We start from the raw sequence: 16,594 nt of genomic DNA, 5'->3' as shown, positions 1-16,594 counted from the left end.
CAGGTGACAAGATGGGCCGTCTGATAAGCAGCAGGACGGCTCCTCACTCTTTCAAGTGTTCCTCGTGATGGAATATCTCCGCTGGTACAAACGGGAAAGAGTAACTAAGAGAGAGAAAATAAACCCCGTAAACTGCTTTTTTGGTCAAAATGTCACAACATCCACAGAACCTTTTGAAATCACTGCTGAACAGCTTCCAGCGGCCTACTGCATTAAAAGGCGTTCGTTATTTCAAAGCTAATGTCTGTAGAATTCACGCTGATTATCCTCCTTGGGTCAGTTTTTAAGTCTGCTTACATTTTTAATCCATTCCACACAAATGAATCACTCCCAACCCTTTTCCTACACAAGTCTATGAAAAGAAAGTGTGCTCTGATTAATAATTTCGTTTTAATACATAATCCACATAAATTCAAAGGATTCCTGACATCTAAGGACGTTTGTGGGTTTGAGGTTAATAAAGTTGATGTGAGATATGGGAGACTGATCCTGCAGGAAAACACCAGAGTAGTTTATATGACTCATAAAGGCTCCCGTGGTCGAACAATAAAGATTCTTTCCTCCTGTCACGACACAGCAGAATAAGTCTGTGACATCTCAGCATCGGAGGTTCCCTGAGAAGGTCCCTTTAAAAAAACGTGGATCTCAGTTTACAATTGTGCTGTGTACTCTGTGACACCATGACTTCAGTGCAATGCATGACCTTTGCCTTCTATCTGCAGCTCATGTTGCCGTCTGTGTATATTTCCACTTCAAGCGAAGCCGAAATGCGCTCCGGAGACGGCGAAGGCTCTGATGTTATTTTTGTGATGTGTCAGTTTCTCCGCGCTGCAGTGTCATCGCTGTGTGCACGGAAGAATCGTGCACAAACGAAGGGCGAATGAAAAGACAAAGGAATAACTGGAGAGGCACAGTGATACAGGATATAGGGCCATCGTTTAATGGCAATACACTGCAAAAAATAAAATCACTTCAAACATGTCATTCAGTACTTCTGCTGTCAAAGTAGTGCTATAAAATGTTGTGTTGTGCAACAACAGTAATGTGGGTTTGACAGGAAGACATTTAGTGAAGAATAAATATGTGACATCAGACAGTTTTCCACTTTTGTCCCTCAAGCATCCATTTCAAACTTGCATTTACCATAAGTTGTTGTTTTTTTATTCATTAAGGCAAAAAATACTTCACTTCAATACTTCGCATTTGTAAACAAAATTCCATTCCAAGTTTCCCACAATTGTAACGCTTTGTCCCTTCATTCAAGACACAACATCTGGAATTAACCAAATGTAATTCATGGCAGTGAGGTTAGACAACAACATTTGCTACGCTTTTGAAAAACAAAAAGTCAGATAAAAACGCCACATACACAACCTCCACATGACAAGAAAAAAGTAATTACAGACCACTCACAAAACATCTATACTGTGCTTTAATGTTGTTAATAATTGACCACTCTTCTTATTACTTAACACATAACGCAAGAAAATATCTGTGTAATTACTTTCTCCTTGCATTGGACTTTGGAAACACTCATAAATTGTACCCTTTCATTTCCTAATCTAAAAACACAGTGATACACAACTTCAACAGGAGACTCGTGTGTGTTGTTTTTTAACTCGTTGGCTTATTTTTTGGAATCATGAAAAGGCACTTTTTTGTTGTTGAAAACCGATCAGAATGAACTTTTTTTTTTTTTTGGCACATCACAAACGGTGCAGGACCAAAAGTAGTCCGATGATGAAGAGGGCGCTGGGCTCCTGCAACACGATGGAGAGGGAGACGACTCCGCTCAGAAAGATGATGGATGGGATCAGATTCCTGCCTGCGTCTCGCTCAGACTGGAACTCATAAACCTCTGGCGTGTTTGGTGGATTCTCGAATAATAACGCGTCGGGGGAAATCTGTGGAGCGGACGGGGGAGCCGAGTTCTGGCCCGTGAATTCAGGTGGTGGTGGAGCTTCACCTTCTGTTCCCAGAGAGGCCTCACTCTCGGCCTCGGGAGACGAGAGTGCGGGCGTGCTGCCTTCGGGATCTGCTGCAGACCTGCTGGAACCTTCTGATAATCCAGCAAGTTCACTCAATCCCACCGCAACCTCTCGCTCAAAGCCCTGAGTCACACCAGGAGCAGAGACGCACTCAGTGGGCAGTTCAAGACGAGGACGGCTGCCGGTTGATCCGTCCTCCCTTGTCGTTGGCCACAGACTCGTCTCTGCGGTAGGAAGACGCTCCGACGGGGCCTCGGTGGGAGGAATCTCCTCTGAGGGAGGAATCTCCTCTCCGCCAGCTCGGGAGCTGTCTGATCTCGGCCTTGACTCGTGTTGCCGAGGGGGAGGTGGAGCCGGCGGCAGTGCACAGGGACTACTCTCTATGGGCTGCTCTGACGTTTGGTTGCCTAATTCACAGTGGAGTCTGGGTAAAGGCCGCGACTTATTCGGCTGCACCGATTCGCTGGCACAGAGTACAAAGGGCGAATTAGTTTGAAGCGTGCTCCCGGAAGACATGTAAGCGAATTGTTCACCTGGGGAAACAGTGTGCACGGACGGTGTGCCGTCAACAGATGGAAGCTCTTGGTTGGGTGGGACGCACGGACCAGATGGGTGAGCCGCAATCTGTTGAAGTAAAGCAGCGAGACAACAGTGACAGCTAGCAGAGTATAAAGACAAAGGGGAAAAGATTTGTATTCCACATTAACATCTCACACAGAGGAAGGAAAAGCATTTTACTGCATACTAATGCTTTTCCATGAAATGGATCCCATGCTGACAAAGTAAATGTGAGGAAAAAAAGCACACAAAACAGGCAGTATGATGGCATTGACTTACATACAACAAAACAGTTGGTAAAAATGTGTATTTTAATGCTTTGACTTATCCTGTCGGGAGTACAGGGATTTAGTCCAAATATATATTCCTTTAAGTGGAGCCCTTTCAGCATGAGGGCATCCAAGGGAGAAGGAAATGAGCTCAATGCCCAGAAGAACAAGACCAAGAGACATAAAACACAAATAACCGAAGAGCTAAGATAGATTTAACGCCACGTTATTCTCATGTTTTCAGATGAAAATCCTGCTATACTTTATATTTTCTTTTTGGGGGCAAAACATTACAGCCCTGCTCTGTTAGCCCTGTTAGCTGTTAGCTCTGTTAGCCCTGTTAGCTCCATTGGCCAAACACGAATCTGCTAACAGCTAACTGTAGCTGAGTTAGTCATTTGCTTAGCAATAGTGAACATATAACCGTTACTGGAATCACGTGATGCCATTAGTACTCCAGCCCTGTTTGAAACAACCCATGCTGTAATCAATGTCACAAATTCACTTTTTGAAGAAAAAACATAAATCTGAGCATAGCTCAGAAGAGTGGCTTGTTGCTAAAATGGCCAGCCCACCTTAAGTGAGCCTTGTTGTTACCTTCGGGGCTAGACCCACTTGCAGTAGGCGGCGACGTGGGAACTTGGCTTTTGGTCTTGAAGAGTTTATAACGTTAACAAGAAAAAAACACAAACAGAAAGTCTACATGGGGGTGGCACTTGGCGGTGGTAATTGCAGACCGTGGCTGTAATGTTTGATTTTCCAAAGAAGAGTCCAATCTGAAGCACTTGTTGATCCCTTGCGTTCCCAAGAGTAGTGAGTCAGCAGTCCAGGTGGTGTAAAATGGTCAATAAAAGATGTTTTCAATAAAGTATGTTTGCAAAAACTGTGAGTCACAGCAACTGTGGGTCCAGCAAAAAGCAATATTAGCCGCGGACAGACACACTCACAGACGAACACATACACGCGACCGGATACATGATCTCCTGGCGGAAATAAGAATCAAGCGAAACATACACGTACAAGTCATATTTGTTAATGGAATTCTATGTTGCATAAATTTAGAGCAACTACTCTCCTTTTGTCTCGAGAGAGAGCTTTGTGTAAATCTATTAAAAATGATTTTACAGCGCCACAAAATGAGTGCGGATTGCTGGCAATTATACTGAGAACAATTTAACTTGAGAATTATGACACAGAATTGGGAGAATTAATTTGTCAGGAACGATTAGGTCTGAATCCCCGAATCACATTCTTAAAGTATGCTGGATGACTAGTGGAGTGAGGAGAACATTTACATTTGGAAGTAGCTGATGTTCATACACAAATAACAGGTTCATTCATTTGAATGTCGGACCGAGGGGAAACAAACTGATGTTAAACAAAGAGATTTATACCAGATCTGTCAGGAGGTGGAATGTCATAACCTACTTTTTGACTGACTCTAGGCCGACTGACGTAGTTTAATCACTTACCTTTTATTTTGAAAAACAGATTTCTTATAGTCTGATATGGTTTATGTGTGGAAATATTCCAAAATCAACTTTTGTTTTGCCGAAATGGGTTAAAGCTAATGTAACCCCCAGGTAATCCTAGTTTTAAGCAGCTCAACAGTGCTCTCATCCACCATATCGAACATTACTGATACTTATTAGCTCACATTCTAGGAAACATGCTTATACGCTTTCTTGCCAAGCGTTAGATGAGGAGATCCATGTCTGCTCATTAAATATGAAGCTGCAGTCAGAGATAGTTAGCTTAGCTTAGCATACAGGCTGGAAAAGGAGCATTTAAAGTAACAATCTCCAATATTTTGATTTCAATAAATGTCTATGAAGTCAGTCTAGCAACGAATAAGGTAACAAAATAGTGATTGAGCCGTAATTACCCTTTATCACCATAGGTGCCGCCAAAGACAACAAAATGAGATCTGCAAGATTAGCTTTACTGTCTGGCACATAACCTCCGTGTAGAAATGTAAAAACATAATTTTGTATAGATGAATTAAAGCAGTGTGTAACTTATTAATATCACAGTGATTGTGCCAAACAGTGAGGTTTGAAATTAATTTCAGTAACATTTCAATACAGACAATTTACACCATAATCACATGTCATAATCACAAATAATGCACACGTATAGACATGACTGAAAGGGAAAAAAGGTGCAGAAACTTGGACGCCATGCATCACGAGATAACGAAAACAATGAGAAGCCGACAAGGAAGACAGCGGACGGAAGTCGTGCTACAGCGGTGAGAAGCGACATATTACCTAAGTTGTTGCCGAAGCTTCAATGAGCTGTGAACAATATAAACAACCAAGCCAGTGATGATGAGCTTTAAAAGTTGAACAGAAATGTTTGTTATGTTTGATTAGAGTAAAAGGGAGAAAGCACTTAACCTGCTTACCTGTTAAAAGGGAATTTGTCAACAAGTGCATGCAAATCAAGATCATTTGAACCGTAACCCAACACGCAATTTAAATATGCATCCTCTGCTGGGCAATGGGTAAACGCAATGGACCATTTTGACTGTTGCAGGTCATAGACAGGTCCTGAAGAAAATAACCCAGAGGAACTTTCCTGTTGACAATTAACATGTATTCCATTAAAAGCAACTTCCTTTCTTTCCCATTCTTCTAGTTGTACGCTTACCTCAATGTCAATCTCCGGCTGTACGATGGCCGGGCAGATGGGTACGGGTCTGACAAGTCCTGACATGGAGGCCGCTGCTTCTTCTGCTGGTGTAAAATAAACATGCTGTGAGAGCCCGATTAGTCTAATTAAAGGGGCAACAACATTTGCGTCGTGTCTTCTGTGCCTCAGATCAGATCTTTGAGACATTTCACTGCAGACAACAGGGGGAGTCTGATGAAACACACTACAGAGATGCACTATGGGAAATGTAGGATTCAGCTACCTTTTTAAAAAAAAAATCCAACATTATGGAAGTGTAATACTTGTGCAATAGCCTACCACTTCGAATGCAATATAATCATATAATTATGATTCATGCTTTACCTTCATCCCTTTCCTGCTCCTCCTCTGAAGCGAAATCATCATCCATGCTGAAAGAAAAGAGACTTTTGAGTTATAAAAGAATATATGTAAAATATAAAAACAAGACAAACTATATAATACACACTTTAAATGGCCTAATATTCACACTGTTTAGAGTCATTTTATACAGTGTCATTCATACTGGTTGATATGTGGGCAGATGCACAAGGTGAGAAATTAATTTATTTTTTTTAAAATGTCCATTTCTGTGCTGTGGCTTTGAAGCCAAATCCTCCAAACGATGAATCAGACGTGCATCATCTGAATCGGCTACAACAATCACCAACACCGACCCCCGAGATTGAAAGTTAAAGTATGAAGAGGGCACCTTCTTAATGGCAGAGGAAGGTGGTCACACACCATCATCAACACCTGTTACAGATAATTAGGCTTAATATTTGCTGATGCGGTCCGGCTGTGTAATGTGCTGAACTAGCCATTTTGATTGAATACGGCCGGGTATGTCTTTGCACCGTATTGTACTTTTTTGTGTGCCGTTCTGTGGCTGAACAGCTGCGCCGGCTGAGCGGAGCCTTTTAACGCCAAACGCCTCAGCGATGATGACACACCTCGTTAGAGCGCTTGTTAAAATAGACGGTGAGGTGGGAAATTACTGAGTGAGGTATTGTTGACTAAGGGGGTCGTTGAAAAGGGCAAGCACAATACAAATCAGCCCAAGTCTACGCTGAAGTTGACATTTTGGTGACACGAGTGACATGGGGCTAAATGTCTTTCTTTGCCCGCCCGATGGCACATAAATAATGGCCTTCTGACAGGTGTTTTAACGTGATTATATCAAAAAATCATTATAAATGAATAGGCATGTGGAGAGAATTCAGCTATGGTTGATTTAAAAAAAGAATGGCACAGAAATGTCTCCTTTAAGAAGGTGCTCCTGTTGAACGAGGGGGTGTTGCATCTTTGCCAAGGGTCCTGCAAAGGATGCCAAATGAATTAAAGGTCAAGAAGCGTGATGTGCATGTGACAGGAACATGACGAGCAACTTATCAGCTGGATAGATTTACAATCTGATAGAGATCTGAGGAAGATCTGCACATTATACATGCCCAGTGATGTGAAGTCACTAAGCTCTGCACACCCTGTAAACAAGTTTTCAAGCTGTATTGTGAAAGCACAGCAGCAACCCTCGATAATATATTTTTTTCTTCCTTTTTTGGAAAATCAAGTCTGCAGGAAGCATTTCATTGTGCATTTGAAGGTTACATGTGAGGTTGACTCTGGCACATATCTGGTCCAAACCCTTAGAAAACTCCAGCTGTAGAGTGTCCTTTGTCGGGGGGGATAGAAACAGGATGTGGTGCAGCTGTGTGGGCTGGTGTGTGATAAAGACTTCACACATTTCACACATTAAATAACTTGTTGCGCCCTGTTTGACCTGGGGTCACACTGCAAAACTCAGTGGCCGAGTTGATGCGAAACCGTTTGAGCCTTGAGCAAAACTCAACATAACATATAATGCCTTGGTTAATTCACATTAGTGTACAGTAAGTAGTGTAGACCCGCTTCATCCCATATCAACCTTTCCTCCCACCAGCTGCCTCGTTAATGTGTTCAAATCTAATTATCGGTGAACTTCAAGGCACCTAATGAGTCAATAATGGTTGCTACGGTGGGGACGCCGGTACCGTTTCTTCTTCCCCCTCCATTTTCAACCGGTGACTCATCCATCCCTAACAACCCATCTGGCTCCCTTCAGCTTCCAAACGGACCTAAGGGACCCCTTTTATGGGTGAACACAAACTCGGGACTAAACTTTTTCTTGACGTCTCCGGCCTCCGTCGCTGCGCATCGTGCGATTCGTCACACGCTCTCATGTCGATGTAATAATAAACAAGGCCATTTCGATTATTCCTCTCTGGGATTAGCTGATTGAAGCGGAGTGAATAAGGACGGGATGCGGTGCCAGTGCCAGCCTCCCAACTACTCAAGGGGGAAGGAGCCAATCTGCTCTGATGAAATTGCCCTGACTGATAGAAAAGGTCAGAGGTAAATTTAATGCAGGGAAACGTCAGGCCTGAAACCGACACCTGCCCTTTGCCTATTTTGATCGTCTCCACACACACACACGACTGGGGGATTGGCATTCTGAAGGGGGTGTGTACTCTCTCTCTCTTTCCAAAACGCTGGCTATCTCTGACTGCAGATGCTGAAGACGCCTTCAACCAACTTAGCTCGGTGGCTTTGATTCTCACCCCTCTGCTCTCATTATGACTGTGCAACTTGTTTAAGATTGGATGTGTCTTATTTGCCAAATCCAGTCTCCGGGCAGAACTTCTAAAAAGAAGTTGAATGCTCATTTCAGCCACTAAACCTCACGGGGAATTGGTAGGCAACTGGAGCTCTGCAGCTGTCAGGGACTTTTGTGATTGATCTCTTCATGATTTGATGCTTAATATGGAACATATGTCAAAGTATTAAACACTTGGGTCTTAAATATTATCATTCAGAAATGACTGTGCCTTGAAGTGTCTGAGTTCTTTGCTTTTTGGACACCTTTGAGCAGCATATTGAGGTTTTTTATCAACAATATCAATCTTTGGAGGTCAGGGGTCAAGCATTATGCAGCCATTGGCAGACAGGGGATTTACCTGTAATATTTGGGAGGTTTCAGGATACCTCTGGCTTGCTGAATGCTGTTGTTCGCCTGAGCCGAATCATCTTCGTAGGACAGGAGCAGAGTGACCGCATAATTGATATGAGCGTTATTAGCCCAGAAATCACCGTCGGAGGTTTCATAGCGGACGACGAACTCGATGCGGGAGCCGTGCGTGGTGTACGGGGGCGCGAAACACAGCTTGAAGGAGAACTGATCGGTGTCCCCCTCGTTGGATCCCGGGACGTACTCTGCCGGGTGATCGAAGTGGGTGGCCCAGTGATCCATGGTGGCTCTGATGTAAACCGCCTTGTGGAAGGAGACGTTCAGGACCCGTACCAACCCGGTGATGGCGAGCGGCTCGTCCTCCACCGGACACATCTGCTCCACCTCCACCTTGGCGGAGCGCACCGCCCGCAGCAGCGCGTCGCCGACCGGCGCGTTGAACTCCGGCTGCACGTGATAGCTGGGCTCGCGCTCCGGCTTTCGGTACTTCGCCTCCTCTTCCTCCCACCTGGCGCACTCCTCCTCGTCGTCCGACTCGAACGCGACGAATTCCTTCACGTCCACCAGATCCCCACCTGTTGTGTCGGCGAACAGCACCCTCTTCCCGGCGGGCAGCGCCCGCTGGATCCGCATGTACTCGGCGGTCTCGTCGTGGATGGAGTGGCCTCGCTTTCTGGGCACCGGGGAGCATCTCGGGATGAGGCGCACGTCCTCGGTGTCATCCTCATCATCCTCGTCATCGTCATCTTTATCCTGGTCGTCCGTCGGGGACTTGCTCTCTGCCTCCTCGGACAATTTGCCGTTTTTAATCGTGGTGAAATAGCCATCTTGGCTTGGTATGGATAAAAAGGACATATTTAGCACAGGTGTGCGCTCATGGAAGCTGTGCGCCGAAGACAGTAGCCTACATATGGCGTCTCCAAAAAATAAATAAAAAAAAAACACCAACTAGCCTACCAAATACTCATTATTTGCGCAGCAGTGCCCAGTGTAGATCCAGCGCTATCCCAGGGTTTACGCACAGAGCCTCTCTAGTCAACGTGTGGCGCTAAATGTCACCCATGGAAACATGTCTTTGCTGCCAGCCCTTGTGATAGTGTATCCCCTGGTTTACATGACTTTAGGCATCGCAGTTTGGCTGCTGTCGCGAAAGGAGCCGCGTCTAATTTTAGCACTGACCTACAGGGCTCTCCATGCCCCAAATGTGTCTTTTGCGTTGGTATAATCCTGCGACCCCCCCTCGTTCTGTTTGGTTTGGGCTGCCTAAACGCCCACTACTGGAAATGGGTTATTAAAGTTATATCATATAGCAGCCAATTGCACATTTAAAAGCGATGTATAGACACCATTAATGTATATTAAAAAAGCTTTGCAGACACCATCAGGTGGAAATGATTAAATCAGGATGTATGAGGAGCAGAGATATTGGGCATTTCATCACCATTACACTGTCAAGGTTAAAGTCCCCAAAGGAAATTACATAATGAACATACTTATTCATTAATATTGGATGTATATGTATGTGTGACACAAACAACCAGACTGTTAAAAAAACATAATTTGGAGGCTTTAGAAATAAAACACATTAGTGTTGTTATATAAATCCTCACACAGACGGGAAGTGTGTCCAGTCAACCGCCTGCATTGAAAGCCAGTATCATTGTTTACATCTGGACTTCATTTTTTGATATATGTGCTTAATAAATAAAAAAATCCCACATTTGAACAGCTGTGCAAATGGAAGAATAGGAAGTTATAAACTGCAACTGTGGTGAAGTCATGGAATAACAGTAATATACGTATATATATACTGTATATGTGTATATATATACTGTATATGTGTATATACACTGTGTATGTTTATGTATATTTTAAATTATTTGACACTAGGATTATTTGTGTTGCACTTGCTGCGCAGTTACACCACCGCCACAGAGATTAGCATCGAACACACACCCTTGTACGTGATTGGCGGAGAGATTTTAGCGCGGCGTGCCGTAGCCAATCGGAGGATTGTTTTTCTGTCACGTCGGTGCACGGATAGTAAGCTAACGGATACTGCAAACATAAACTAATATAAAGAACGCGGGCTCTTCGTTTAAGGTGGTGTTACGCGGAACGGTGGGTTTATTCGGACTCAAGTCTTCCTCGTTGGACTTTTACTCGTGAGAATGCGTTTCGCCCGTCACTGCGAAGACACACGACTTGGGTAACGGGAGCTAACTACCGTTAGCAATAGCCTGCTCGTTTTCTTTTAACGTTCCGCAAGGCCGCTGAGAAATAGAAGCGCTGCTTCCTGTTGTCGCCCCATTGAGAATGTAGGTTACATTACGACCAGAGTTACAACATCGCAGTGGTTTATCTAAAGACGCCAGTTTCCGTGGTGTTATCCGCTGCGTTTGAGCTTGTTTTAGCTGTGCTCGCAGGCTACCTAGCGTGTTAGCTATTTTGCTAGCTAGCTAGCATGAGTGAACTGACGGGCTGCAAACAGTCCGCTGACTCTGCATCGAGGAAACGGTGTCCGTCGCCCGACCGCGATGAAGCCAGCGTGATCCCGAGCAAGTCCACGAAAGTAACGGACGCGTCGAAGGAAGCGGGGGTTGCCACGGAAAGTTGCAGAAACAGTGAAGCCGAGAGCAAAGACATAGCCGGGTGCGAGGATCCATCTAAAGGTAGTGCGGGAAAACCAGATGCCGTGCAAGCGGACGGGGGGTCAGGGAGCACGGACGGCACCGGTGCACAGCCTGTCAACAACTCCAGTGTTGACGGCCACGGCGCCAGCAACGCGGAGAAGCCTCAGTCCTCAGATGCACACGGATCTGCTAACCTGAAGGTAGATAAAGAGAAGACAGCCGGAACAAAGCACCGTCCCTCGGCTTCCCTGGACCAGACGGACTCAGCAGCCATAGCAGCTGCCGAGGCACTCGCCAGTCTCACAGGAGGAGACGGGGAAGACAGCCAAGAAACCCCTTGTTCATCCGAGAAGGCTAAACAGGTGAAACAGGGGAGCAAATTTAAACAACGCGGGGGCCACCAGTCCTCGAGGACAGGCTCTAGAACGCAGGCAGCTGCTGCAGATAGCTCCACATCTGTGCATAGCACCGACAGAGAAGATGCGGATGAGATGCCAGAAGCAGACGAAGGGGATGAATCCATATCTGGTTCTTCCTCCACTCCGAGCTCCTCTTTCCCATCAGACAATGAGGACAATGACGACGGCGAGTGTGCCATCGTGTCGGTTAAGATGGCCCCGGAGATGAGGCAGTCGGTGGCCCTCCTGGCACAGGTACAGATGAGGCTGGAGGCTCTGGAGAAGAAGAGCGCCCGGCTTCACCAGCGGCTGGAGCTGAAGATCAGCCGTCAGCGGCGTCCACATCTGGATCAGCGCAGCTCCATCACGAAAACTATTCCCGGCTTCTGGGTGACAGCTGTATCCTTAAAAATGACAAAGGTCCCTCTTTTTCCGTTCCTCTGCTGTGGTTGAGTAATTGAAATAAACCCATGTTGCTGTTTTTTTCCCCTTAACGTCAATGTGCCAGCTGTTGAACCATCCTCATCTCTCAGCTCACATCGACGAGACGGACGAAGACGCCCTGAGTTACATGACTGACCTAGAGGTAGGAAGCGCTGACGTGTTCTTATAAAGCTTGGCTTTTACAAATGTCCAGAAGCGAAATTCAGACATTTCCTCTTTTTCCAGATCGAGTGCTTCAAGAATAACAAACTGGGCTACAGGATCCGCTTTCACTTCAGACGGAACCCCTACTTCCAGAACAACATCATCATGAAGGAGCTACACCTCGGGATGGGAGGTAAGAAGGAATTCGTCATGTTACCATTTGTAGACTTGCTTGTCCCACAACTTTGACCTTACTTGACCCGTTTCGTCATGCAGCTTTGAGATTTATATTTCAAATCAGGCTATAGGACTCATCACTGCACACTGAACAAACTGGTCAGTTGGACTTCACTTGCTATGTGGAGGATGCAACATTGTTATATGTTAATATACAAGGCCATTGTAGGCAGGTTATACATGTACATGTGTGTTTTGTCTTATGTGATATATTTCCAGTCTTACATCCAAAAATTGGCTTGGCTGTAAGGACTGTAAGGACTCTTATTTTAGGAGGCTAGAGGTTTAACCACAAACTGTTTTTTGCAACAATGCATAACAATTTTGTCATGTCTTGTTGCCTTTTTGTCTATAAGTATCACACACTATGTGAATCTATTTAATCCCTCCTATTGATTCCTGGCTTTAAGGTTTTACTCTTTGATGTATTGTTTAGTTTTATTGTATGTATGGAATTATGTGCACATGATGTTTAATTTTGGCAAAAGAGATTTTATGTCATTGTTTTTGATCTGGTTAAATAATGGACAAAAAAAAGATAGAATAACTAGTTGTTTTAATCACACAAATGTCACATCAAGCTGTACTGAGGTGTTTACATCTTGCTGGGCACCTGTTAGTACATGTTATCTAAATTTGATCATATTTTGAGGCAGCCTAAAATCTACATGGCCGTTAAAGTCTGAATCATCATTTTCTTCTCCTGGCCGCTGGTGTTGTAGGATCTCCCATGTCATTCTCCAACCCCATCCTGTGGCATCGTGGACAGAACCTGACGGCTCACAGCGAACCAAGGAAGTCGTCGCGTGGGGTCTACCAGACCTTTTTCAGCTGGTTCAGTGACCATAGCAACCCAGGCCAAGACGATGTAGCGCAGGTACAGCTGACCGCTCCCTCGTTCTGACGTAGCGTCACGATTATAGCACACAAAGAACAGCCACCGCATGAACACCATAGAGACTTGTTAAGACGGGTCACCCTTTTTAAAAGTGCACCCCTCTGGTGTCATGTATTCAGACCAGCCAGCCTGCATTCTTTTTTCAGTGTTATGACACCTTTGTAACATTTTATGTCACTACACGATGATCTCAGGGATCGCCGATAGTCAGACTGATCGCAAATATCTACTGGCTTTACCAAAAACAAGATGATATTTGGCTCATTATCCCATTAATGTATAACTTTATGATTAATATTAATATTATTATTATTATAGGCTGAATTAAACTGGTTGTTTTTATAACATAACTAATAAATAGAGCTGTATCTATACAGGTTCTATAACAGTTGGACACTTCAGAGCTTCATTCATACATAGAAAATGTCAATGCTTTAACAAAACATCATTTCTTCTTCATTGATTCAAGTTTCTTGGCGGTTCATGATAAACTCGATTCAGGGATATGCACACATTCAGGAATTCAGAAATGATACCCTGAAGCAACACAACGTGTTACCATGTGTACATTTTTCTACATGATACTCAAATGTTTAAGCACGTTTATCCAAGCGTATTAAATTGAAATGAGCCTTTTGCTGGTGTTCAGATACTTAAGGACGACCTCTACAGAGACCCTCTGAGATACTACCTCACACCACTGTGGGAGCCGAGGGAGAACGGCAGGTAAAACAACGACATTCTCGTGTGTGTATTCAAGCCCCAGACGCGTACAGTGTTGTGTGTGTGTGTGTGTAGTCACTGAACAAACCACTTGTTAAGCTATAAATCCTAGAAATATTCTCCGCCCCAGGTGCTGGAAATTATAGTTCATGTGTAAACTTCGATGGTTTCCTGCCACCACCCACACCTCTTCAGTCCGGCCCCACTCCTTTTTCTTTTTTCCTTCTGGGAAGACCAGGTGGGACGCATACTGTAACGATGAGTGTGTGTTCAAAATAATGTGTGTGTGTGTGTGTTTTGTTTTTCTCAAGCGGTGGCAGCGGGGCCAGAGCAGCAGACAACGGTAACGGAGATGGAGACGGAGACGATTGTGTGGTGATCTCCGACTCGGACGACGAGCCCGGCGAGGAAGCCGGTGAGGCTGAACAAGGCCACAGTAGGGAGGATGAAGAGGACGACGACGAAGAGGAGGAGGAGGAGGAGGAGGAAGAAGACGAAGAAGAAGAGGAGGAGAAGGGGCCAAGCGCTGGTCAGTGCTAATGTAAACTTATAAAGACCGCTAAAGCCCTACTGATCCACACGGCTGGTTCGGGTACAGAGACCAGTCATGTATGAATAAAAATAATGCAGATACACTTTCCAATTTTTTTTCATCACTTTTTATTCAGATACATTTTAAGCTTATTTCAGCATATCTAGAAAATGGTGGCTGTCGTAAAAAAAATAATTCTGTGATTGGAATCCATTGTGTTTGCTGTTGGTCATTTTGTGAACGAGAGGCCAGTTGCTTGTCAGAATCAAATTCAGCCGGTTTATGTTGTAGCTTTATTATTAATGTCTGGGCAATACAGGCGAAACTAAATAGACAGGAACTATCTCCTCCTCAGATGAGAGCCCAGAGGAGGAGGATGATGGTGGAGAAATTGTGATCGACGGTAAGACCACTATCACAACAAATCAGTGGGCTTATTTGTCATATTTTCTTTTCTACGTTTTGATTTTAATGTTGTAGTCTTGAGTTTGGGGTGTAATAGTCATATTTCCTAGCGATGAGGATCGTTTGAAATGATAACCATGTCTTTTTTTTTTTCTTGTTGTTGTTTTTGTTCTGTAGCCTCTGATGACAGCGAGCAAGACGACGAGGAGGCCTGAAAGGATGTGAAAAGGAAGAGGAGGTTTACATCGATGAAGAAGGCGAGTCGTCGAGGGACCAGAGACCAGGAAGATGAAGAGGACGCCTACGTAGAGGAAGAGAACTAGGGCAATGTCATTTTATGCATATATATTATATTAGTTTTTGCTGTTTTGTATCTAAAACACATAGGATCATTTTAAATCAGGGTTAACTATAATAATAAAGCCAAGGCAGCATTGTTTCCCCTCTATTTTATACAGTCAGTACTGTGTATTCTGATCCACTTTTTGCAAAATGTTTTTTTCTAAACTGGTTCTTAGACATATTATGCAAGGCGGTTCCTCCGAGTGGCGTTGGGACTTCGTACCACAGCTTCCACGCGTGTAGGTTAGATGGACGTTGCCACGTCTTGTCGTTGGTATTACATTTTAGCATTCAAACAAACTGCGCCGCAGCCTTCGGTGGCATCATGAAGTGGTCATTTCAAGGCAAAGTTTTGGCCTTTTTCTTTTTTTGTTTCTTTTTTTGTTTTTTTTTTAGAATTGACGTGATGAGACAAACGTGTCACAAGCTAAATTGATAATATTGATAGTACATTTCAGAGTACTGAACCAAAATTTCGTTCTCAGGGATGATCATGGTGGTAGTTTTATTGAAAGAACCATACTATACTGATTTTCAGAAATGTACACCTATTGTTGGCCGTGTATAAGGAAACGTGTACTCTACTGTAGTAAATAGGAACAAATGTTGTTTTAATATGCTACTTGTGTTTTTCCTTCTCCATCTATACGTTCACACACTGCCCTCCGCCCCGTTAACAATCTGTAAACCAGCTCTGATGTTTAAACTCATGATGTAGTTTGACTGTGGTTTCCCTCATTTTGAGTCACGCTCCTACAATTAATAGCTGGGTTTTGTATTATTATTATTATTATTTTCCCCCTTAGAATTTAAATTAATTTGCTTCCTAAAACATTTAAGATTTGTGTTCATGTAATGTGTTTTAAGATTTGTGTCTTCTTCTTTTTAAAAGGATTGTATTTATTATGTTTTTTTCTACACGTCCACATTATGGCATGCCTGTGAGCATGATATGTTAAGACGGGATGATTACATGATTTACAAGGATTTCTTTTTTCTGTACACGGTGTCGGTAAATGTCGATGAATTCACAGCAACATTATGGGGTGCACTGTAACAAAACTAGTACTTTGTATTTGCTTACTTTTCTTAGCAATGACCTGTAAATAATATTTCAGCATTGTCTTTTGGATGAGACGAGTACACGTGTTTAATCCATGGATGAATTTATCAAATAATCTGGAGTTTTTTCATGATCAGAAAGTTATATTTTGTGTGCTGTGTTTTATAGAACACTGTAGTTTAAAAAAAATACCTACTTGTTTGTTGCTTTGGTTTATTTTATTTGCTTAAAGATAAATGTCCACCTTTTGACTCAGACCTAATAAAATAGGCAGTTGTTTCAC

At 43.7% G+C, this 16,594-nt stretch overlaps 2 protein-coding genes across 6 annotated transcripts; one reads left to right on the top strand and one right to left on the bottom strand.

The window, feature by feature from the left end:
* Positions 1-1,472: 1,472 nt before the first annotated feature.
* On the bottom strand, positions 1,473-10,152 carry LOC311017114 (protein phosphatase 1 regulatory subunit 3A). Of its 4 annotated transcripts, none has more exons than XM_084015277.1 (5): positions 8,482-10,152; positions 5,834-5,880; positions 5,468-5,553; positions 5,086-5,112; positions 2,398-2,612 (listed from the first exon to the last, which is right to left on the bottom strand). In XM_084015277.1, the coding sequence occupies exons 1-4, from the start codon at positions 9,345-9,347 to the stop codon at positions 5,086-5,088; spliced, it is 1,026 nt and encodes a 341-aa protein (XP_083871403.1). In that variant the 5' UTR covers positions 9,348-10,152; the 3' UTR covers positions 2,398-2,612. The 4 variants fall into 4 exon arrangements, with proteins under 4 accessions (XP_083871401.1, XP_083871402.1, XP_083871403.1 ...); XM_084015278.1 differs by having other exon boundaries at positions 5,468-5,550; positions 8,482-10,151; XM_084015275.1 differs by lacking the exon at positions 5,086-5,112 and having other exon boundaries at positions 1,473-2,612; positions 8,482-10,147.
* Positions 10,153-10,509: 357 nt separating this feature from the next.
* On the top strand, positions 10,510-16,594 carry tspy (testis specific protein Y-linked). Of its 2 annotated transcripts, XM_084015292.1 has the most exons (8): positions 10,510-11,922; positions 12,032-12,109; positions 12,193-12,304; positions 13,071-13,225; positions 13,896-13,972; positions 14,281-14,498; positions 14,857-14,904; positions 15,084-16,594. In XM_084015292.1, exons 1-8 carry the CDS (start codon positions 10,957-10,959, stop codon positions 15,119-15,121), a joined length of 1,692 nt encoding a protein of 563 aa, XP_083871418.1. In that variant the 5' UTR covers positions 10,510-10,956; the 3' UTR covers positions 15,122-16,594. The 2 variants fall into 2 exon arrangements, with proteins under 2 accessions (XP_083871418.1, XP_083871419.1); XM_084015293.1 differs by lacking the exon at positions 14,857-14,904 and having other exon boundaries at positions 10,511-11,922.

Source organism: Eutrigla gurnardus (assembly GCF_963514095.1).
Source record: "Eutrigla gurnardus genome assembly, chromosome: 8".
Taxonomy (NCBI): Eukaryota; Metazoa; Chordata; class Actinopteri; order Perciformes; family Triglidae; genus Eutrigla; species Eutrigla gurnardus.
The sequence above is the reverse complement of the archived record's forward strand: the minus strand, read 5'-3'. Positions and strand labels throughout refer to the sequence as shown.

Bases quoted from the DNA above. Each gene is read 5' to 3' on its own strand.
- LOC311017114 (XM_084015275.1), bottom strand. From the start codon at position 9,347: ATGTCCTTTTTATCCATACCAAGCCAAGATGGCTATTTCACCACGATT. The intron at 5,554-5,833 runs GTAAAGCATGAA...ATTTTACACCAG, and splicing joins GGAGCAGGAAAGGGATGAAG to CAGAAGAAGCAGCGGCCTCC. The intron at 2,613-5,467 runs GTAAGCGTACAA...TTACTTCAACAG, and splicing joins AGCCGGAGATTGACATTGAG to ATTGCGGCTCACCCATCTGG.
- tspy (XM_084015292.1), top strand. From the start codon at position 10,957: ATGAGTGAACTGACGGGCTGCAAACAGTCCGCTGACTCTGCATCGAGG. The intron at 12,110-12,192 runs GTAGGAAGCGCT...CTCTTTTTCCAG, and splicing joins GTTACATGACTGACCTAGAG to ATCGAGTGCTTCAAGAATAA. The intron at 14,905-15,083 runs GTAAGACCACTA...TTTGTTCTGTAG, and splicing joins TGGAGAAATTGTGATCGACG to CCTCTGATGACAGCGAGCAA.